Genomic DNA, 22006 nt, shown 5'->3' on the forward strand with positions numbered 1-22006 from the left:
GACCGACCGACCGACCGAGCGAAGACGGCGGACTGGACGGGTCACCAAAGGTCCGAGATTGGAATAATTGGGACGGCTCGATGACGTCCTGACGGGGTACCCTGATTAGCGGGATGTGCAATGTCAGTCGACGAGTGGAGGTGCTTTATCTCGCCCAGCACACGGCTTTAGCGACCGCCAAGCTCTAAATCCTTCGGGGACCTCTCCCTTATGCGACTACCAGTGCCTCCCCCCTGTCGGGCAGTAATCAAGCTGTTGAACAACAGAACTGGTGGCTTCGAGTTGAGTTCAAGGACAAAGCAAGCAAGTCACAGAAAATTAGGGGAAGAAACAGCGAACCACTACCGGTTTGGGATCGGAAACCAGCAGATAGTCCTGGATTTTTAAACAAAGACAGAAAAAGTCATGCCTAACTGCTTAAATCGGCTCCATCTGAACGCCCTGCAGAGCCCCGGTCCGCCATGTCTGGCGACGGATCATGGAGCGTGAAGTGGGAAAGCGTCTACGTGACTGCCCACCTGCCACCCTCGCTCGTTTTCGTGTTCCACCCCGGAGCCAATGGGAGCCCATCCCTGGAGACTCTAGCGGGTCAGGCGGAGGGGCCGCGGCGGCGTCGGCTCTCGCTTGAACTCCGGGCTGACGCCGCCAAATATCCGGAGCATCGACGGTAATGAGGTGGGTCAAGACGGCCCGTTGGCTCCGGAGTAAGATCCCCTCCACCTGAATACTTACACGCACACGGGAACGCCCAAATGCCTAGCATGTGCCACACTATGAACAACTCGACGTATCTTGAGACTTGTGATTGTTTACTGTTGCCTTGGTTTTCTCGCGTATAACGATGCTGTTTTCAAAATTATTCAAACGCCAGGTATCTTTGCCACCAAACAACTCTACGACATCTTCACTCGTTTACTCATGAAGTTGATGGGATGTAGGGGCCAATTTCACGCCAAAAGAGCTCATAGGAAACCACCCTCCCCTCTCCCGCTTTCATAACTCCGCCACAACGTTGTTGAAAACCCCAAATCCATCCATTTCCACACAACCTCAACCTAGGCGTGAGTGCTGTCCCCGTCCGACTCGGAACTATCTCTTCTCCCTGCAATCCCGCTCGGATCTCTCACCCGCGTCCGCTCCTCCTCGTCGCCCCCAGATCCCCATATTAGATCAATGTACAAACTCGGCTTGTGTTCGCGCCTCCGCAGGACGTAACGCTTGAAGAACCACGGCAGGTACTCGACGACCTGATGCCTGATGAACCGCCGCTTCGACACCGCGAACACCAGGTCTAGGTCCTCCAGGCTCCGCCTCTTTGTCTCCTCTAGCAGTAAAAAGACCATGACCAGGGCCAGGACGTTCAGCCCCGCAAAGAGGTAGAGCGAGCCGCCATCGCCCAGCCCGGAATTGATCCGCGGGAAGAACACGGAAAGCAGACCGGCGAAGCCCAGGTTCACCGCGATGGCGACCGCGGCCCCTGCTTCGCGGTGCGATAGCGGAAAGCTCTCCGACGCGTAGGTAAACGGGATGGGTCCCAGGCCGGGGGAGTACGCGGCCGCGAACAGCAGGATGAACAGGGCGACCACCGGGACCTTGGCCCCTAGATTGGCTATTTTGAAGGAGACGCCTGCGAGCAGCATGAAGAGCGCCATCACGGGCAGAGTCAGTATCAGCCATTTCCGTCTGCCCAGCGTGTCGATCGTTCGAATGGCAGGTAGACCAAAGATGAAGTTGACGGCTCCGTACCCTAGACTGAAGAACATGGCATCCCGCTTCTCCGCACCAGCGCGGCTGAAGAGCGTGCCCGAGTAGAAAGCCAGCACGTTGATTCCTGTTCAAAAACGTCAGCGCAGCCCCCACCTACATCTAGCCATTGGGCAGAGTTCTCGTACCGCACAGTTGCTGGGCAAGTGCCACAGTCGAGCTACTAATCAATGCGTTTCTCAACCGCCTCTCGAGGAAGAGCTGTCTCCATTGTCGCAAGAAACCCACCACGGTTGAGATGAACCCTGGTATGTATTTCAGGTTTGCGACGCCGCCCGGCACCTCTTCTTGCTCAATGGACTTGTGTACGAGATAGATATCTCTGAGAGCCTGCAGCTCAGTGTTTCTCAGCTTCTTGAGAATCTCGTAGGCTTGTTGGGGATCGTAATGCGGACTTGACACGCGCATCAGGTACCGTGGGCTCTCTTCACAGAAGCAAATGACCAAGATTAGAAGCGCAAGTGCTGGAACCGTCGGAGCGGCCACCATGAGTTGAAAAGTAAGCCGCTTGTTGTCTGCCTGTGTCGTGTCGAATATCAGGTTGAAGGCGAATCCGACCATCAACCCTGCGGCTACCCATAGCTGCCATGCGAGAATAGAGGTACCTCGCCAGAAACCGACCGCGGTTTCACTAGCGAGGATAGGAGTACTGACGGCCTTGAGCCCCATACCTGGTTCCTCTCTATTAACATTTCGGTCAATCTCGTAACAGGAGGTGTATATTCTAACCTATACCATTCAATAGTCGAATGCCAAAGAGGTGCACCCAGTTCGTGGCAAAGGCTGAAGCCAGAGAGCTGACTAGAATTAGGAAAGCAGCCACCACCATTCCTCCTTTACGACCGAGATAATGATTTACTGGCAGCGCAAGGGGACAACCCAGTACTGCGGCGAATAAGAACGGAGACGCGTTGGCGGCTCCCAGCTTCCAGTCATCGACTCCCAACTGAGCATGACTTCCCGTCAGACTGCCGTCGTCCCTCTTGGCGGTCGTGTCCAGTCCGAATTCTGTATCGTAAAGAGACGAGCCATTTAATGATGCTTGCACATGGCCTTTGGACTTGTCAGCCCTTCGCCGGGATTGACCCTTCAAGGTTTTTTCACCTACCTTGTAAGAATGCTGCGAGGGACACTGTGATGATGATGGTCCACATCCCCTTTTCGCTGAATGGAACATCACGTTCCCGAACAAGTGCGCATTTTTCCTCCACTGTCAGCTGGACCGGAAGCTCCTTGCCTGCCGCATCGCTGGGGTTTCTCGCAACTTCGTCGTATAGTTTAATGTCCTTTGCCACACGCGCAGCACGTATCAATGCTCCCTTGTCGACGTTCAAATACCTCTCTGCGAAAGAAGTGACATCTGCTTCTAATTGTTCGTCGGTGAAGTGGGCTAGAGGAAGACTCAGGTCAGCTATGGAGGAATTCTTCGGCAGGTTTGGGCATCTGGGATGTATAATCTAAAGTCTGGGTTCATATAGACGGAACTTACAGAGTGGGTTCTCGATTACCGCCCGGTCATTGATATGTCGGTGGCGTGCTTGTTGTTTTGTCGTCCCGTCATGACCAGAGTGAGACTCGGCCTGGCCGAGAGTATCGATATCAGACATGTCGTTGGTAATATGACAGTCCCAGGAGGTTATGGGATTGATAGACGCTCATTGACGATAGATAGCATCACGAGTAGCCAGCTTAGGCCTGAGATCGGACGCGGCCCAAGCCTATCCCGGACAATAAGTGAACGTGGACATGGCCGCTCAGTCATATAAAGGCGCCGTCATTTGGAACCGCGTGCGAAACGGCACGAACCATAGCCCAAGAATGGGGACCTTCATGACCCCAATAGGTCCGAGTGATGAGTCCTGCGTCCTGCGTCTCACTGAGACCTGTCTCTCAAGCTTTCCTCGGCTGATGTCGTACAACCAGATGGTAGCCATGCACGGGTCCGTCATCTCCATCCTTCGAGTTGAGCGATCATCACCTCGTTACAACTCTACTCGTATATGCCAGATGCGGAGTAGAAGGAAGCGAGGGGGTATCTGGAACCCCATGTACATTTAGGGCTGTGGTGGCGAAGCTGATCCTTTCACCTCCCTGCCATCCTATCAAACAATGGAACGAGTCTCGGATGACTGACCCCAGATTTACCGCGGTGGCAGTGCTTGAACGAAGTAGAAACGTCCTAGACTACTGAATTCTCGAATCCGACTTTGGCCAACGAGACGGGGTCTTGAGATTCCAATGTGTCATTCTAGAAGTTGTGAAGTCCTGGAGAAGCCTCGTCTCGGGCACCGACAACTGACCTCATCCGTAGGCGCTCATTTTCCTGTACTCGACTCCCGATACGGGAGGAGGCTGCGAATGGATGTACAGCAGCAGGCAGCACTTACAAGGTGGCTTTGCCCAAGCCAATGGATGTCCACAGCGGAAGTTTGGGGCTGCAAGCTGCAGATCCCCCAGCATCCGTTATCATCACCGTGTCTTGCGTGTGAACAAAAAAAACATCTCATTCATCGCCTGGTGTCCCGCTGCGCCACCGACTCGGGGTACAACGTCGGGGTGACGCTTGGCAACCGGGATGAAGTGGAATATGGCCACTGCATCAGCTCTACGCTACGGAGTAGGCCCCAGTAATGCAAGGTTCCCCGCGTGGAGCCGGTGTGTAGAGGCGTTATGTGCCGTTTCAATGGGCGAGAAGAAGCTCAAACACCGGTCGAGTACGGAGTGATGCCATCTGCTTATGGGAGAGGCAGAGCCTCGGAGAAGTATTCATGGAGGAGGAAGCAGCCACGCAGCGCAGGACCAGCTGAACTCTGGGTTACACAGACTGCGGTAGCAGTCTGCCCTGCGATCGTGATGTGTCTAATCATGGCGCGCGTGGCTATGCCCCCCAGATCGATGGCAGCGACTTGTGTCTCGGCGAGTAAGACTCGTTTGGGGTACCATCTGTCGATCACGGGGAACACAGCAGACTTGCCTCATCGACGGACGGAGAAGATATTCACTGCCTACCCTCGACTGCTCGTCTATCATGTCTTCTTCACCTGATGCTTGTCGTTCGTACAACGAGCCCATCCACAACTTCATAACATGTTCATCGTTCGACGCCAGAGGCCCCTTTGTATCGATTACCGCGAAATCAACGGACGCGGCTGCTGCTCAGGCGACTGAGAACGAGAGAGTCGAACGCTGCGCTGCAAAATCCAACAGCGATGGATCCTCTTTCGATTGCCGCCTTCGCTCTGCAGATGGTGGGAATAGCCGGCAAGATTGTGGAAGGTACTGGCAAATTCGTCCAAGAAAGCAAGGCTATTGCCTCGAGCATCTGTGAATTCCACGAAACCATTCGCAACCTTTACGCTGCGTTGCGCAATGTGGCTCGAATTCTAAAACAGCATCCGCATCAGCTTTCCTTTGAAAGAGAGCACCACCAAGACATTTACCAAATTCTCAAATCATGCCGCTCATCGCTTGATAGGCTGCAGAAAGAGCTGCCAGAACTCGACGACAAACCGGGTCCGATTGATAAGGCCAGAGCGAGCTTTGCCATGACGTTGAAGTCGGTTGTAATTCGCGATCTGATTTCGCACATCACCTCGTATACACAAGTTCTTCAACTCAGTCTTATAACCTTGTCACTGTGTGTACACGCTTTAAATTAGAACCCGTTGGTGGATCAGATGACTGACTCTTGAAGCGGCTCACTATGGACTCAGCAAAAGTCTCAAGACCAGGTGCATGTTGCGATAAGAAAGTTGACCGACGAAATTCGGGCTGCGAATCTCATCTCGCGTGCTGGCACGGGCCAGAGGCCACCATCCACTGACTGGGACGATGACACTGATACCAGGCTGGATGAATCTCTATCTGTAACCAAGGAGATCCAAGCCTGGCGAATGTCGGCCGACGAAGTGGCAGCCGCAGTCACTTTGCAAAATGCAGACCAAAGCCACTCGTTCCTGTCGTTTAACTCGTCGTTCACCAAGTTGGCCTTGGAGAAGGACCAGGGCTCGAAACAAGCGTCAGGTAATGTTGACTCGGACGACTGGGATCCAGAGCCCGACCATCCAGACGGGCCAAGCAAAGACATCCTCAGTCACCAGTACGACGCGAATCAAGAAATAGTCGACCGCTTGGTAGACTGCGGCATATTTCTCCGGGCTTCACTGTACCAGAAGAGGGGCATCGAAATTCGAGAACAACTCAGCCAGCCAGGATACGATGTCGAGTTCAGCTTTGCCGAGCAAGCTGCAATGAAAGAACGACTCGCTGATATACTTTTAAAGAGTGAAACCGAGGAGGAAATCGCCGAGGCAAAAGCAATTCTTCAGTATCTACTCCAAGAGGAGGTGAAACAGCCTGAAGAATTTCGTGATGACGAACGGCGAAGTCGGTTATATCACGATCTCGGGAGCCTTTACGTCAGACTCGGCAACCTGAAGCAGGCGAAAATGTTTTTGAGTCGGGCCCTCGAAATTCGAAAGAATCAAGAACCCATCCCGGTTGAATTGGTTAGAGTGACGGCAGACTTATATATCAAAGCTCTACAACTTGACGGGGCTTTTGACGAAGCACGTGGTGTGGAAGTTTGGGTCAACACTGTCATGATTCCGTTGACAAGCCGGTCGGAATCGCCCCCGAATGCAGACTCTATGCCAGACGCCAGAAGGCCATCCTCCATGGGAGAGCTTTCTCAAGCCTTTGCTTGGTGTCGGGAGAACGGATTTGATGTCGGTATACCGAGCGGGTTTCGTTTCGAAACCTGCGACTTCATGACACAAACCTCGCCGCTCCATAAAGCTATTCAAGACGAGAACCTCGATGTGTTGAGGCAAATGGTAGGACATGTGGTCAATCTGGAGAACGGGGGTAATGTTGGTTTACCGACACCCCTGCTACTTGCTGCATCGACGAGGAATCGCGACAGCGTCGGGCTTCTGTTACAAACAGGTGCGCGGGCCGATGTGCGTGATAGCGCAGGCCTAAGCCCCCTGCACCGATGTCAGAACAAGTCCGGCGGCGTTAACGTTGCCCGACTTCTCCTCGAGGACACCCCCAAACTGTTGGATCTCATCGACAATTCGGGAAAGACAGCTTTGTACATGGCCTGCGAGATGGGAAACGAGGCAATGGTTCGGCTCTTGCTGGGCGAGGGAGCCGATCCCAATATTTGCCATCAAACCAGGAGAGCGCAGATGTCTTCTCCATACTTGAGCAACAGCAATGTGTGCACTCCTTTGATTGCCGCGATCCAGGTTGTAGCAACGAGGAGCTCTCGCAAGATTGGAATGATCGAAGTGCTGCTTTCTCACGGTGCAGATCCTCGACTAACTGATGCCAATGGCAGAAATGCCTTCCAGGCGGCTTCCAATTCCGGGCTGGCTGGATCGGAGATCAAACGACTCCTTCAACAATATTCGCAAACGTCTCCTCGAAAGATTAGCGATGCATCCATGTCGACTGTGTTCACTAGGTCATCTACTTCGAGTGACCACGTATCTCACGGATCAAGTCGGATGAGCTCTCTCATGAGATTTTGGAGCAAGTCCGAGTCAACCAGTTCAGGTGTTGACTCGGTTCCGGAAGGGGAATAGTTGCGCGCCACGTCCTGAGTAATTGTGATGTTAGTTGTATTGTTTTCTAGATATCCTTGATTAATAAAAGCTGGCTATGATGTTTCATAAGAATTTGGTTGCAGTTCCGGAAATGAATGGTGGACAATGAAGGAGAAGATACCAGAGCTACTATGTAGTTGACGTAGAGAAGTCGTGACTTGAGGCTGAGGTACCCAAGATGCCTTTGGTTGTTCGATTATTTTATCATCTTATCGGGCAGTCGTGGTGTGCAGCTCCGGGCTAGGTAGGTAGCTGCTATGCTCAAAGCGGGGCATGATGTAATAAGGGAGGTGTTGATGGTGGGGCGCTGCTCCCAGTAGCGCTCACTACCAGCTCATGCCTCACTGAGCCTCTCATGCGAGCGTTTTGCGATAAAAGAAGGCACCAACGAAAATCTCACTTCATCCGCCGACACTCAACACGCCTGGACCATTTTTTCGAGGCAACTTTAGCTTCCAATCTCCCAGGCTTAGATTCTTCTTGTTTCTCCTTCAGTCCTTCCACCACTCTTGGCCTTTCGGCGCCACGGTGATGCCCCACCATTCGAAGAATACCTCACGTTCATGATTCGCGATACTTGTCACTAGCCACGATGTCTGGTGCCAAGGCTGTACTGAAAGCCATTGGTGACTCTGTGAAGCAGCAAAAATGGAACGATGCCATCCAGAAGGCAACGGATTTTCTTGAGCGAGAGCCAAAGAACTACCAAGCGTGCGGGCTCACGGGATTTCCCTGTATCCACAAACAAGGCTTGCTGCTGACACTCCCCATAGAACCATCTTCCTTGCCTTTGCGCTAGACAAGAAGGGCCGCGTAGATGATTCAGAGAAGGCTTACAAGTCTGCTGCCTCGCTGCGACCCAAAGACAGCCAAGCGTGGCAAGGCCTCATCAAGCTCTACGAGAAGCAGGATCGCAAACGCTTAAGCGCCTACCAGCAAGCGGCCATCAGCTTGGCCGAGATTTACCGAGATGCAGAAGACATGTACAAGTGCCAAGATATCATTGACAAATTCATTGATTTTGCAAGATCTCAAGGAGATACTTCGCAATACGTGGAGGCCCTTAGTGTCATCCTTCCGGGAAGTCCAATTTATCCCGCTCTTGAGGGCCGAGTCCCGCACCCGGCCAAGACCTTCGAAACGATGGCGCAAATAATCGAGACCGACGAGAAGAAGCGCATAAATACTCTCATTGGCGAAAGGCGGACAAGGATTGGCGCACGCCTGAGTGAGGTGACTCTTGAGGTCAAGCGGGAAGTCATGGCGCAGAGCAAGCTGGAGTTCGTCTACCACCAACTGATCAACTGGACGAATGATGACGATCTCCGGCGGAAGTATGAAGAAAAGCTTCTTCAGTACTGCTACGACCGTCTTCTGGTCGCACCACATGGCCCAGAAAAGGGCCAAGCTCTTCAAGCTGTCCTGAAACTGGCGCTTGACATGGTTATTATCAAGCACCCCTTTCGGCTTGCCTGGGAGATTGCCATTGACTACAAGGACGCAAAGGAAATCAAGGAATGGGACGTCAATATGCTGAGAGACTATTGCTCATTCTTCCCTGAAACCGATCTCTACAAAGTCATCACTGGCTTTTTGACCAGTAGTATCTCTCCTTTCCCCAAACCAACACCGGCAGCACTTGAAGCCGAAGAAACCGAGGAAGAGAGCGAAGACGATGAGGGAGGTGGCGTTTCTATGGTGCCGCTCACAGAACAGGATAGAATCCTGATGATGACCGAGGGCATCACTACGTCCAACTCATTGTTTGCTCATCGTTTGATGGGAGAGTACTACCAACACTTGGAAGAGCACGAATCGACCGTGGAACTGACGCGCAAGTCGATGGGACACATCAAGACGGAGAGAAACAAGACTGGAATGACGTTCCAGAATACTCATGATGCCTTCTCTTTGTACCTGGCAACGGCCTTGGTATTCTATCAGTCTCCGAGACATCACACTGAGGCAAAGTCGCTGTTCGATGGGGTTCTGTCTCATGATCCGTCATCGACTCCAGCATTGATTGGCGTCGGTCTTATCTACGAAGAAGAGGAGGACTACGACGACGCAATAGATTTCTTTGGACGTGCGCTGAAGAGAGACCCCTCCAACCTGCGGGTCAAGACCGAATCTGCCTGGGTTCAAGCTCTCAAGGGAGACTTTGAGACTGCAAAGGCAGAGCTGGAGGATTCGCTACCCCTGATCGAGAAGATGTCAACGCCTTCAAAAGAGCTTCTTGCGCAAACACAGTATCGGCTGGGTTCTTGCATTTGGAACATTGATGCATCCAAGCCGGCCCGCAAGAGCCGCACAGGCGCCTATTTGTACTTCTTGGACGCCTTGAAGAGCAATCTCAACTTTGCGCCAGCCTACACGAGTCTTGGTATCTACTACGCCGACTATGCCAAAGACAAGAAGAGAGCTAGACGCTGCTTTCAGAAGGCCGTGGAATTGTCTGCCTCCGAGGTCGAAGCCGCCAAGCGCCTTGCGGAGTCTTTTGCCGACGAAGGTGACTGGGACAGAGTCGAGCTCGTGGCCCAGCGTGTAGTTGACTCGGGCAAGGTCAAGCCGCCTCCGGGCTCCAAGAGGAAAGGCATCAGCTGGCCGTTCTCCGCGCTCGGTGTGGCAGAGCTGAACAAGCAGGACTTTCACAAGTCCATTGTGTCCTTCCAATCTGCCCTGAGAATTCACCCCGAGGACTACCACTCCTGGGTTGGTCTAGGCGAGAGCTACTACTCCTCTGGCCGATACATCGCAGCAACCAAGGCGATCCTCAACGCACAGAAATTGGAGGAGACTGTGGCTGCTGAGACCCTGGGCGACACTTGGTTCACCAAGTACATGCTTGCTAATGTCAAGCGTGAGCTGGCCGAATTCGACGAGGCCATCACTCTCTACCAGGATGTGATTGAGGGCCGCCCCAATGAAGACGGAGTAGCCATTGCTCTGATACAAACAATGGTTGACAGCGCCCTCGATAGTGTCGAAAAGGGTCTCTTTGGTAAGGCGGTGCACCTCGCCATCGACACTATAGACTTTGCATCAAAGGCTGCTGTCAGTGTGACTGAAACCTTCAACTTCTGGAAGTCGCTTGGTGATGCTTGTTCCGTCTTCTCTGCGGTACAAAGCCGAGCGGTCGACTTTCCAGCAAATTTGATCATGACACTTATCGAAAGTGGCGACAAGGAGGCGTATGACCTCTTTGCCGACGTGGACAACGTGGGAACTGGGGTCATCTCCGCAAAGGGCCTGTTCTCTGAAGACGAGAGACTCGGTGTTGATCTGACGAGATGCATCCACGCAACGATCCTGTGTCACAAGCGGGCAATCCATGTCTCAGCAAACGACTTGCATGCCCAAGCAGTTGCATACTACAACCTCGGCTGGGCTGAGCACCGAGCCCATATTTGCCTGCCCTCAAGCATCAGGAAAAAGTCGAGCGTCTACTTGAAAACCGCCATGAAGTGCTTCAAGCGAGCCATTGAGCTGGAAGCCGGGAACTCGGATTTCTGGAACTCTTTGGGTGTCGTCACGAGCGAGGTCAATCCGGCCGTCTCGCAGCATTCCTTCGTTCGCAGCTTACACCTGAACGAGAGGAGCCCGGCAACCTGGACCAATCTTGGTACCCTAGCTCTTCTCCAGAACGACATGCAGCTCGCCAATGAGGCCTTCAACCGGGCGCAGTCGACGGATCCCGATTACGCGCACGCTTGGCTCGGCCAGGGCTTCGTGGCGCTTCTGTACGGAAAGGTCAAGGAGGCCAGGGCCTTATTCACCCACGCCATGGAGATCGCCGAGGCGTCTTCGATACTCACCAGACGCCAGTACTCGGTGGCAGTGTTTGACTTCATCCTGAGCACGACATCCGTCAACGTCGCCTCCCTCATCCAGCCAATCTTCGCCCTCGGCCAGCTCAACAGTCTGAAACCCCAAGACCTCGCATACGGGCATCTGTCTACAATGTTCCTGGAGCGAACCCACGATACCGGCAAGGCGGTGGAGATACTGGAGAAGATCTGCGGCATCTTGGAGTCCGACTACGAAGTGACCGAATCCCCGCAGTCCCTCGCGCACTTCGCGCTGGCCAAGACCGACCTGGCGAGGTCCTACCTGGCCTCCGGCGCATACGAGCAGGCGATCGAGTGCGGCGAGATGGCCATCCAGCTGAGCGCTGACGAGTCCGACAACGAGCTCAGCACGGAAGAGCGCAAGAAGGCGCGTCTCTCGGCGCACCTGACCGTCGGACTGGCGCAGTACTACAGCGAGGACGTCAACGAGGCGCTCCTGTGCTTCGAGTCGGCCCTCGAGGAGTCTGACCACAACCCCGACGCTGTCTGCCTCCTCGCGCAAGTGCTGTGGGCCACAGGCGCCGAGGATTCCCGCGAGAAGGCCCGCGGTGCCCTGTTCGAGGTCATTGAGAGGCAGCCCGGCCACGTCCAATCCGTCCTCCTTCTCGGCGTCATCGCCATCCTCGACAACGACGAGGAGTCCGTCGAAGCCGTGGTGTCCGAGCTCCAGGGTCTCAGGACCAGCCACACAGTAGGAGACGTAGATCAATCTCAGATCGGCGAGGTTCTCAACGCTATTGTAAAGCTCGGGGAAACGAGCACGGAGGAGGACGTCATGACGCAGATCCAGACGGACATCATGCTCTACCCGCACCTGCCTCACGGCTGGTCGAATCTGGCAGAGTTTGGTGGAGAGCAGCACGCCGCTGAGATGGCGTTGACTGTGGCCAAGAAGGGCGCGCCGCCTAGAGGCACCCTTGAGGCGGAGAGTTTGGCAAAGGCATATGCTGGGACGGGAGTCGCGGCGGATGCTCAGACGGCCATTTTCTTGGCTCCCTGGAAGCCTGATGGTTGGAACTCTTTGCGGGAGGCTGTGTACGGCAACTAAGCAAGTCGATGGACTGGTTTTGTAGTTGTCACAAAAGGGAACAAACGAAGTTTACACCTTGGATCAATGTTGGCGAGGGATAAACGAATAATCGTAGTCTCTTTACGAGAGCTCTGAGGGCTTACTGCAACCCTGCTTCCAAATAAAAGACTAAAAGGAAAGTATGCCCCCATTGACCAGACAAACCAAGGGTATCAATGCCAAACTCCAAGTGATGCCTCGCTCAACTCGTTCTCCTCGGGTTATATCACCTTTCAGCTTCGACAGCCTCCTTCAACCTCGCCATTCTCCCCTCTACCCAGGCCTTCTGCCACGCATCGACCTTGCCCCCGAGCATCACGCACTTCTCCGGCTCCAGCAACACCGTGCCCCTCGCAATGACCGTACCCTTCTTGAGCATGACCTTCTCGCCGATATACGTGCTGCCGATCCCGATCTTGTCTATCCGTTTGAGCTCCATCGCATAAATCTTGTTCCCCTTGGAGTCTTGCAATACCAGCCGATGCGTAGCGTTCCGTCGCTGCTGCTGCGGAGCTCTACTCGCTCCAACTGCCCCACCCTCGTCGATGTTATCATACTCGGGCTCCTCAGCCGCAGCAAGCCTCACGACCCTCCGGCCCGTCGTCTGCTCCCCCCTGGCAACAGCCTCGAGCTCCTCGACCTGCTCCCAGCGCGAGAGACTCAGGTTCTCGACGTCAAGGACCTGGCAGGGGACATCTTTCTGCAGGACCGACTCGGGAAGCTCGAGGGTCGGTGCCGGGAGGCTCGCAGTGGCAGACTGGTCGAGGAGACCCGGCGTTGTGAGGTCCGAGGCGAGCAGGCGGGCTTTGGCGGTCGCAATGAGCGAGGGGAGGGGAGGGGTCGGGACACGGGAGGTCAGGCTCGTCGTCCAAGGAATTGAGGGTGTCGGGAAGGACTGGGTTTGGAGGGCGGAACGTATCTTTGTCGTGTAGTCCATCTTATGCAACGATTGAGGTCGGTGATTGTCTACATCCTGTTGGTGTGTGCAGATTTGTGTAGTTTCTTCGATGGAATCTTGTTGGAGAAGAATAAGGTAGCTTCAGTGGGGTAAGCTACCCCAATACCTTGGAACCCTGGGCGCGCACCCCCACTGCAGATGCCGGACATTAGCATGTGTCACCTAGCGCAGCCTCGCTGTGCAGCTAAAGTTCAGGGGCTCCCCACAGGAGCTATGTCGCTGACCTATCGCCTTCATCCCCGTCGTCCTCCAATATCAGCCTCACTTCTTCCGATCTGTCACTACCTTGAGCTTCACACCACGTTCAGTACACCTTCCGAGCAGCCCTGAACCGGCCTCCTGTAGTTTTTATCTTGCAACAATCCAAGAGGGGCCTCGCAAGGCTGCTCAATCCCGCCAAGATGTCCACCATCGCATCCCCCCGCGAACCTCCAGCCCTTACCCGCCGCGTCTCGGCGCAACCACACACCCCGACATCCTCAACCAGACCCTCCCTCGACACCCCCCGCTCCCTCACAAGCTCTCCCAACCCAGGCTCCTCCGCCACCTTCGGCAACGGCGGGCCGGCGCCGGCAGGAGGACCCTCAAAGCGCGCGAACCGGGCCGCCCTCCGCGAGTACTACAACCTCAGAAAGGCTGCCGCGGCCGGCAGCGGCACGCCCCCTTCGCTGGAAGTCACTGAAGATAACGAACGCGCTGAGCACTCTGAGGTACCGCCCAGCGAGCTTGATAGCCCGTCCTTTGACGCCGAGGCGTACGTGCGCAAGGCGCTGGCGGAGAACACGCTCGACGACCTGCTGCGAGTGTACACTCGCGTGCTGGGTGAGATACGGGCACTGGACGCGGAGAAAAAGGCGCTGGTGTATGACAACTACTCGAAACTTATATCCGCGACGGAGACGATTCGCAAGGTAAGCAGAGAAAGAAAAAGAAAAGTCCTCTACATATTGGCTATTTTCAGAATCCAATAAGGACAAGCTCCGATAAACCTGCAGACAAAGCATGATGAAGGCTGACATATTATCTTGGAACGTGACAATAGATGCGTGCAAACATGGACCCCGTGAACCCCATGGCCTCGACCCTCGACCCCGCGATCGCGGGAATCTACGCCCAGGCGAGCTCGATCCGTGAGGCGCTACGCAAGACGGTCGCGCCGCCCAAGTCCAAGGAGCGCGAAGACGAGGCCGCAGCTGCGCGGAGGCGGAGGACGCGGGAGCTCGCGAGGGAGGTACTGGGGACGCCCGAGAAGCTGCGGAGGCTGGTCAAAGAGGGGAAAGTCGAAGAGGCGAGGAGGGCATGGGAGATGCCGCGGCGGCTGCTGGAGGTTTGGAGGGAGAAGGGGGTCGGCGGGAAAGACGTGGCAGAGTGCCTGGAAGAGGGGGATGCGGCGCTGAGAGGTGGCTCTGGGCAGAGCAGCGTGAGGGTGTCCAAGGACAGCGGCAGATCATGAGTCCCTGTTCGGTGTTTTGTGTGTTGGGGTTTTTGCGGGCATAGCGATGGCGTTATTTGGTGTTCGGGTTTAGAGCAATTCGGATGGCTTGGAGCAAAAGAGACGGATTCGTCAAACAGAACTGGACAAAAGTGACAGATTTCACACGTTTTTGCTTCATCAAAATTCCAGTGCATGGAACAACGCCTCTGCGACCCACTCGATTGGATTCGGTTTTGGTCGGTCCAGCAAATATACAGATCCAGGCATATATACATATCCTCACCTTGTAGCGTCCAAGAGGGTCATTCTTGAACACATCCTTGGCCGTGAGAACGGTCTTGAGACTAGGACTCGAGACATTTCGCTAGGAAGTGACGTCGAACGCCATCTACGGGTGGCTGATCCAGCTGATCCAGGCTGGTCTTTAGCCTCAGTTGTGAGCTTTATTCTCTCCTGTTTTCAAGAGGCACTGATTTTCCTTCGAATTTCAAGCTGCAATGCCTTACAGCTCGGATATGTCCACAATCTCAAACGGATCTCGGTCGGCCGCGCTGACGAGAACCTGCACATCGGGTTCCTTCTGCTTGAGCTCCCCCTCCAGCAAGGGTTTCATCACCTCGGTGAGGTACCCCCTCTCCGAGTTGCTGTGGAACACCGTCACGACCGTCTTGCCCTCCTGCAAGGCCTTGAGCGCGTTGTGGTGGCTCATCTCGCCCGTCACAACCACGTCCGCGGCCGCGCCCTTGACAACATCCCACCCGCTGCCCGCGCACACGGACACGGCGCCCACACGCGCCGTAGAGATGCCAGCCGGGTCCGGGGAGGCGACCATAACGCGGCGCATGCCCACACGAGAGGCCACGCGGCGGATGATGTCGGCGAGGGACTCGGGCTGGCGGAAGGTGCATAGCAGGCCGTAGCCTGAGCCCTCGAAACCGGCAGGCGCCGACGAGAGGGGGGTGATGACAGTGCGATCGGAGGGAGCCGCCGTTGAGGAGGAGGAGGCGGGGCCGCCGGAGACGATGTCGCCGAGCCAGGTGTTTAGGCCGTTGGGGGCGGCATCGACGGCGGTGTGGGGGCAGTAGACTGCGACGCCGTTGGCGGCGAGGAGCAAGAGTGTCGCTTGCTGGGGATCCTTTGTTGTGATGGACTTGAGGCCCGAGAAGATGAAGGGGTCTGGGAAACTGATTAGATGATGACGGTGGTGGCCATGGGTAACAGAGACTCACGATAGCTCACAATCACGCTTACGTTCTTCTGGATTGCCTCTTCGGCGACGGCGTAGGTGAGGTCGTTGGTGAGGAGGACGACTGGCTTCTTGGGCGTGGCTGTTTCCGGTGTCTCAATGTTGCCCAGGAGAAGACCGACATTGTCCCATCTCTTATCAGCGAGCTCTTCCGGGTAGCTGCGTGAGACGTTCCAGTGAGTATGACCTGCATTAGATCGTGACGTTGGCGAGACTTACTGCTTGCGCATGGCACCCATCACCAGGGCGGTGAAGCTGGGGGAGGAGTACTTGTTGCTGGTCGCCATTTTGAGAGTTGTTGTTGCAAGCTGAGTATGATAACGGCGAGAAGCCGTAGTGAAACAAAATTCAAATTTTTGTACTTTCGTGGAGGCCTGCACGGGTTGAAGCCGAAGGGTAGAAGTAGACCCGCAAGCTCGTCGACTTATATGCGCTGATGCCCTAGCAAGCTTGGTGCTCATGGACGGGATAGATGCCCTGAAACCAGTGAGCATAGCGTCTCTAGCGTAGTTCAGGCACAGGAAGGAAGACTAGACACACTCTCGTTTCTTTAGAAATTAATTGACATGCGACAAGCTCGAATATCTAATTTTCAAACTTGGGATTTGGCTGTTGTGAAGTGAGGTGGTGTTGTAGAGGGAATGCAGAGCTCGAGCTTCTTTCAAATATCCATTAAATGCATACTGAGATATCGACTGCCCTTCCCCATTGGTAAAAGCATCACCCGGCGTTTTGCTTGAATGACATAAGCCCCGCAGTGACACATGCCTCCACTTCCAAGGCGTATGCATCATTGTCTTCCATGTCAACAATCATCCTTTTCTCGACTGTCTCTTTGTTCTGCTGCGACATGAGCGTATAGAAACGCCTACATTAAACCCACCTCAGACCCAGTCTCTCAAGCTTTTACTTTCAAGCAGCACGAAAAGTTGCCCGAGTGATCAACTTGGATGCGGTGGTCGAGTGCCTTGGGTAAGTCAGGTAGGTACCCACACAGACAGGCGAGCAACGACACTGTTGCGGAGATTGCCAAGCTCACGGTATTCGATGTGAAATCTCTGCAAACCTGCCAACAACCACCAATCCGATATGGTGTAGTGGCCAACATGATGCCCTCTCACCCTCAATGAGAGGTTAGGCATAGCCCCGAGTTCGATTCTCGGTTTCGGAATTTGATAATTATTTTGCATTTTACGGTACTCCGCGAGCTTTTTGGGCGCAACGGATTTTCCCAGTTCCTTTCTCCATCCTTCAGGTTCTCTGCTGCATTGTTTTATTTTAAGAGAAATTATCAAATGGCCAGCCAGCCATTTGGATGGCTGGCTAACTTGTAAGGTATTTCACGTTTAAGAATATTGAGGTTTAATAAGGTAGGTAGATAAATGCGTAATAGCCAATGCAGATAGCCCTCAACTAAGAATCAATTGCGCAAACCAGGAACTTGATTCTTTCCACATAGTGATTTTTAACTTCAAAGGTAAGACATTAACGAACACTTTTGTTTCTCAAGCTGGACGAAGACATCGGCACTTGTGGTAATTGACTTCAAATCCTTTTGAAGTCTCGGTAAACCAGAGTCGTAGAGTCATCTGCAATATCCATTGCGCTCGCCCTCGACTCTACTGATGGATGCCACCAAAGGAGCAGTTGCATGTATTCATAGGGAAATAATTTGGAAGACGTTGGGAATGGATAAAGCTTTGAAAAGGTAGGTAGCCTGCCTATACGAGGCTCCTTTACAACGTCCAACTCATGGTCAAGTTGGCCAGTGTTCTGTTCTATATCTCAGCCCATTGTTGCCTAGTAAAACTTGTCAGAGGTATCTTGGGCAGGTTCGCACATCGACCCAACTCACTTTCATGGCAATGATCCAATTGCCCCCAGTGAACGTTAAAGGAAAGTTTGCTTTCAGCCACATGGATTTAAAGGGGAACCCGAAATAAGATACTTGAGCAAGATATGCCAGATCTGAATGAAAAGGAACACAAAAGTGCAAGCAAGGTACCAAAGGTAAGTTGACAGAGCAGGGCATAACAGCAATGAACAGCATGTTTTACCAGGTCCCCAGAAGAAAGCCGCCGAAACGGAGCCCCGATGACGGAACCACTCCGCCCAGCACAGCCAGAGACCCCACCATCTAATCAATCTAATCGCCGACAGCCCACCACTACAACCCACCACAGAAGCAAGCACCTCCGATTTTCGACAATCTCCCAACCCAAGCAGCACCGCACTACCCCCGCCGAATACCCGATCGTTGCTCTTGCCCAAAACAATAGATCACTTCACACGCGCGCGCGCGCGAGAGAGAGAGAGAAATGGCAAACCAAATAACAGAGGCCTCGCTAAAGCAGGCCCTCACGGAGCGTCTGCAGGCAATTCACGTCGAGATCTCGGATATGTCAGGTACGCTTTAACCCCAGGGGGAAAAAAAAAAAGAGAACGCCCCCCCCCCCCCCCCCCACGTCATACCCCGCCATGTTAGAAATCAAAGTCCCCATTGCGCATCGCCATCGATCGCGCCCAGCACCCTCGCCTCTCCCGTGTACCACCGTTTGAGATTCCAAAACTTCATTCCTTCCAGGCTAACCGGTTGTTTTCCCCGATTGAACAGGCGGCTGCGGCCAAGCCTTCACCTCGACAATCGTCTCTCCCGCCTTTGAGAAGCAAACCTCCCTCAAGCGCCACCGCCTCGTCAACGCAGCCCTCAAGGACGAGATCGCCCAGATCCACGCCTGGAGCGCAAAGTGTCAGACCCCCGCCGAGTGGGAGCGTGACAGGGCTGCTTCCGGCGGCAGCAGCGAGGGCCCGCCGATGGACGGGACCGTCGGCGGCAAGGTGGAGGGCGTTGCGCAGTGAAGGAGAGCATCGGACCGGACCGGCCGCCTGGTTTGGACACAGCATTATCGTCACTGTCACTTCGCGCCTATCATATAGATGGCTTTGGGGCAAGGCAGAGTGTGGACACAAAAGAACGCATTATACGTACTTTCCAATGCGTGGCGTAAAGACAGCCATGCATGAATCAAAAGAACATGGAGACATCTTGGAGGATGGCGCGATAGGTGTTTTGATCTAGACAACCCCTTTTCGAGTATATACATATGTTTAACGGAAAGCAGAGAAGCAGAAGCAGGCTTTTCATGGCTTCGTTCTTGTCATTTATCAACCTACTCCTAACAGCATGCCTGGACTCCCAATGAACCAGCCCCATTAGTAAGAGATCTAGAACAACCCCAGCAAGTCCTCGTTCGTCTTCTTCCCGTTTCCTTCGCTGGCTTGTGCCTGCGCAGGCTGGTGTAATTGCATGCCAGCCGGCAAAGGCTGCCCAGAGCCTGTGTTGCCAAAGTCAAGCCCAGCGAAGCCATTCATCATGTCGTTCATACCGCTGCCGCCTCCTCCTCCTCCGGGGCTCATTGGGTTGGCCGCCGGCTGCTGTTGCTGTGGCGGAGGAGCATCAAACAGACCCATCATATCAGCCATGGCACTTGAGTTGCCACCTCCCGAAGGACTAGCAACTCTGTCTGGTGTGTTGATGTTGCTCTGCTGCTCGGCTGATGCAGGGGCAGCACCGTCGAAGTCGATGTCGAGCAAGTTTTCGATATTGTTTTGTGAGTTGGCATTGCCGTTCGCCGCGGCCGCCACTGACGCTGCAATGGGGTTCTCGGCCGCCTCTTGCCGCTGTTCGCGGATGGCCGCGCGCTGGATTTCGTCTGCTCCATAGCGACCCTTGCCAACGAAGGATTCTGGTGGCTTGTGGTACACTGACGCAAGAGTAGAAAGCTCTGCGAGAAGTTGCTCCAGGAGAGCTGGGGGTAGGCTAGTCATTGTTGTGGTAATAGCGGGCTTCTGAGAAAGAACAATACTTTTGGCGACATCCAAATCGCCTGACAAGAGACGCCAGTAAACGTAAGCTCTGTCCCTGATATCTGGGTTATCGTTGTCTGTTGTAGCCTGTTGGAGTACCTTCTGGACCAAGCCTTGGTTGCTGCCGGGCTTCTTGAGGAAAAGCTTGACCACAGCAGTAAGGATTTGGAGTTGAGTCTGCTACCGGTTAGCCAAGTACTTCGACGTATGGAGTCGTGCGACGAACCTGTGTGAACTCCTCCATGAAACCCTCTACGAAACTTTCTAGGATATCATCGGCATTGTTGATCTTCTCGGCGTACTCTCCCACGATCCAAATCAGCGATCCTCTTGCCGTTGGCTCATCCAGCTCATCAATATACTGGCAGAGCGTGGGAATAACGCCCTCGTAACCAGGGTATTTACGGAGAATATCCTTGATCACAACCACGACTTCCTGCACAACGTAGTTGACCTTGGTAGCAATCAAATCCAACAGTGCGTTGACGCACTTTTGGCTGGCGCTCTCGAGCTTAATCGCAACCTGGCCAATGGCCTTGACCGCTCGTTTGACGAAGTCCATGTCGACTTCCAGAGCGTATTCTTTCAGTTCTGCGAGAAGCTGGTCAAAATTCTTCTCGTTGGCTATCCGAACCATAATCTCGAGTTTTTGAAGTTTGACGTAGGGAGGATCGTTGTATTTGCAAAAGAAGACGCGCAACTCTTTGCTAAGAATATCGGGTTTGGCTTGGAGGAGGAGGTCAATATTGCGCAGAGCAACGTATTGCACTTCAGGGGCGGAAGCCACGAGCGTGACAAGGGGCGGCGCCATCTTCTTGAGGTAAGATCGTACAAGCTCCGGGCTGACCGCCTTCATGTGGATGAAGACCACCTTCACGGCAGCTAAAACCACGCTGGGGTTGACGTGCTGGAACTGCGGCGCAACTCTTTCACAAATGTGCTCAGACTCCTTAGTATCCGCAGCAGGGTAATCGGCCAGGGTGGTCAGGATAGTGACGCGTCCCCATTCCGTGCACTCGTTGAGAGCCATCAACAGCTTCTTCAGTGTCGCCGGGGTTACTACCAGCGCTCGAGTCTCCGGTGCTGTTTCGGTGATCTCTGAAAGCGCCTGAACCGAGTTTGCGACGACCATCGGATTCGGGTCCCCAATCAACTCCTGCAGCGACTCCAGGAAGCCATTCTCTATGCACATCGATGGGTTGAGATCGAACAGTTTGGCGACACAAATAGCGGCCGTTTTGCGAACGTATGGCGATTCGTCTCGTAGTGTCTTCCGCAGCGGCTCTTCCATGTAGTCCACCATTTTGTCAACTCTGATACAACCCATCGTTCGGATCGCAAGCGCACGAATGAGGGGATTTGGGTCTTCGGAATCTTGTACGAATGTGTTGACGGCCAGAATACAGAGATCCGGATGCGACTTCGCGTAGTTCCTTGGTGCCTGCTGTCAGCAGCTACTCTAGACAACACGTCAAGGGTGTGAGATCAGATTGCGGCCGCAGACTCACATCAAGTACAAATAAACCAGCTTCTTCTGGTCCAGGTCGCCTGTCGCAATGTTCTTCAGGACATCGGGGAACAAGGCTGACACGTCCTTGCCTAACGTCATCGCCATAATTGTCTTCTGGATGGACTCCTTGCGCTCGTATGCATATTGAGAGACAAGTCCTGCCCGCAGCTCAAAGGTCTCTCCCTTCCTCGGGACAGCAAAGGCCCCTCGAATCCGATTGACCGCCATGATGTTGGAAGATGCTCGAGGTGGAAGTAGGTCTGATAGTTCAGGGTGGTTGTTGGAGGGAGCTAGAGGCGATCTGGCGGACGAGAGAGGTAGCCAGTCCGATCAGGACCTGGACAAGCTCATCCAAAAACGAAGTCTCGGGAGTCGACAGCAGTCCGCTTGCTTTTGCTCGTCGTAGGTATCCGGGGGATGCAGCAAATGCACCTCGTCGGTATTCGCCAAGAGGATGAGGTGGTGGAAGAAGTACCTGGCAGTAGAATGCACCCCTAACCTTAATCGCAGCCTGGCCAGCCTGGCAGTGCTGGGCCCTGCGGTGCTCCATTTCGCTAACTGAATGTTCCTCTAACCCCTTGAAGGCGCCGCAACGATATTCATGCAACAATCGAGATTATCATCATATCAGAAACTACAGAGGTACAAGGTACCGAGCTTTAGGAGAGGTAGTAAACATTGATGAGCTCATAGCAAC

General features: G+C 54.0%; 8 protein-coding genes across 8 annotated transcripts; 4 read left to right on the forward strand and 4 right to left on the reverse strand.

Moving 5' to 3' along the window:
- Nucleotides 1-1055: 1055 nt before the first annotated feature.
- CORC01_03529 (uncharacterized protein) lies at nucleotides 1056-3371 on the reverse strand (the record flags this gene model as incomplete). Its single annotated transcript, XM_022615178.1, has 5 exons — nucleotides 1056-1831; nucleotides 1893-2435; nucleotides 2500-2817; nucleotides 2873-3154; nucleotides 3254-3371. 5 exons carry the CDS (start codon nucleotides 3369-3371, stop codon nucleotides 1056-1058), a joined length of 2037 nt encoding a protein of 678 aa, XP_022478356.1.
- A 1602-nt stretch (nucleotides 3372-4973) lies between these two features.
- Nucleotides 4974-7355, forward strand: CORC01_03530 (uncharacterized protein; the record flags this gene model as incomplete). The annotated part of the gene is made up of 2 exons (XM_022615179.1): nucleotides 4974-5401; nucleotides 5459-7355. The coding sequence occupies 2 exons, from the start codon at nucleotides 4974-4976 to the stop codon at nucleotides 7353-7355; spliced, it is 2325 nt and encodes a 774-aa protein (XP_022478357.1).
- A 613-nt stretch (nucleotides 7356-7968) lies between these two features.
- CORC01_03531 (tetratricopeptide) lies at nucleotides 7969-12272 on the forward strand (the record flags this gene model as incomplete). The annotated part of the gene is made up of 2 exons (XM_022615180.1): nucleotides 7969-8087; nucleotides 8150-12272. 2 exons carry the CDS (start codon nucleotides 7969-7971, stop codon nucleotides 12270-12272), a joined length of 4242 nt encoding a protein of 1413 aa, XP_022478358.1.
- A 247-nt stretch (nucleotides 12273-12519) lies between these two features.
- Nucleotides 12520-13230, reverse strand: CORC01_03532 (RecQ mediated genome instability protein Rmi1; the record flags this gene model as incomplete). The annotated part of the gene is made up of 1 exon (XM_022615181.1): nucleotides 12520-13230. One exon carries the CDS (start codon nucleotides 13228-13230, stop codon nucleotides 12520-12522), a length of 711 nt encoding a protein of 236 aa, XP_022478359.1.
- A 323-nt stretch (nucleotides 13231-13553) lies between these two features.
- CORC01_03533 (uncharacterized protein) lies at nucleotides 13554-14704 on the forward strand (the record flags this gene model as incomplete). Its single annotated transcript, XM_022615182.1, has 2 exons — nucleotides 13554-14162; nucleotides 14294-14704. Coding segments are annotated over 2 exons (1020 nt in total), but the record flags the coding sequence as incomplete, so codon positions are not given.
- A 484-nt stretch (nucleotides 14705-15188) lies between these two features.
- Nucleotides 15189-16219, reverse strand: CORC01_03534 (uncharacterized protein; the record flags this gene model as incomplete). Its single annotated transcript, XM_022615183.1, has 3 exons — nucleotides 15189-15862; nucleotides 15916-16091; nucleotides 16152-16219. The coding sequence occupies 3 exons, from the start codon at nucleotides 16217-16219 to the stop codon at nucleotides 15189-15191; spliced, it is 918 nt and encodes a 305-aa protein (XP_022478361.1).
- Nucleotides 16220-18250: 2031 nt separating this feature from the next.
- CORC01_03535 (BolA-like protein) lies at nucleotides 18251-18791 on the forward strand (the record flags this gene model as incomplete). The annotated part of the gene is made up of 2 exons (XM_022615184.1): nucleotides 18251-18338; nucleotides 18547-18791. 2 exons carry the CDS (start codon nucleotides 18251-18253, stop codon nucleotides 18789-18791), a joined length of 333 nt encoding a protein of 110 aa, XP_022478362.1.
- Nucleotides 18792-19157: 366 nt separating this feature from the next.
- On the reverse strand, nucleotides 19158-21537 carry CORC01_03536 (uncharacterized protein; the record flags this gene model as incomplete). Its single annotated transcript, XM_022615185.1, has 3 exons — nucleotides 19158-19976; nucleotides 20026-21232; nucleotides 21308-21537. The coding sequence occupies 3 exons, from the start codon at nucleotides 21535-21537 to the stop codon at nucleotides 19158-19160; spliced, it is 2256 nt and encodes a 751-aa protein (XP_022478363.1).
- Nucleotides 21538-22006: the final 469 nt, after the last annotated feature.

This window comes from Colletotrichum orchidophilum, assembly GCF_001831195.1.
Source record: "Colletotrichum orchidophilum strain IMI 309357 chromosome Unknown Scaffold_21.1, whole genome shotgun sequence".
NCBI lineage: Eukaryota > Fungi > Ascomycota > Sordariomycetes > Glomerellales > Glomerellaceae > Colletotrichum > Colletotrichum orchidophilum.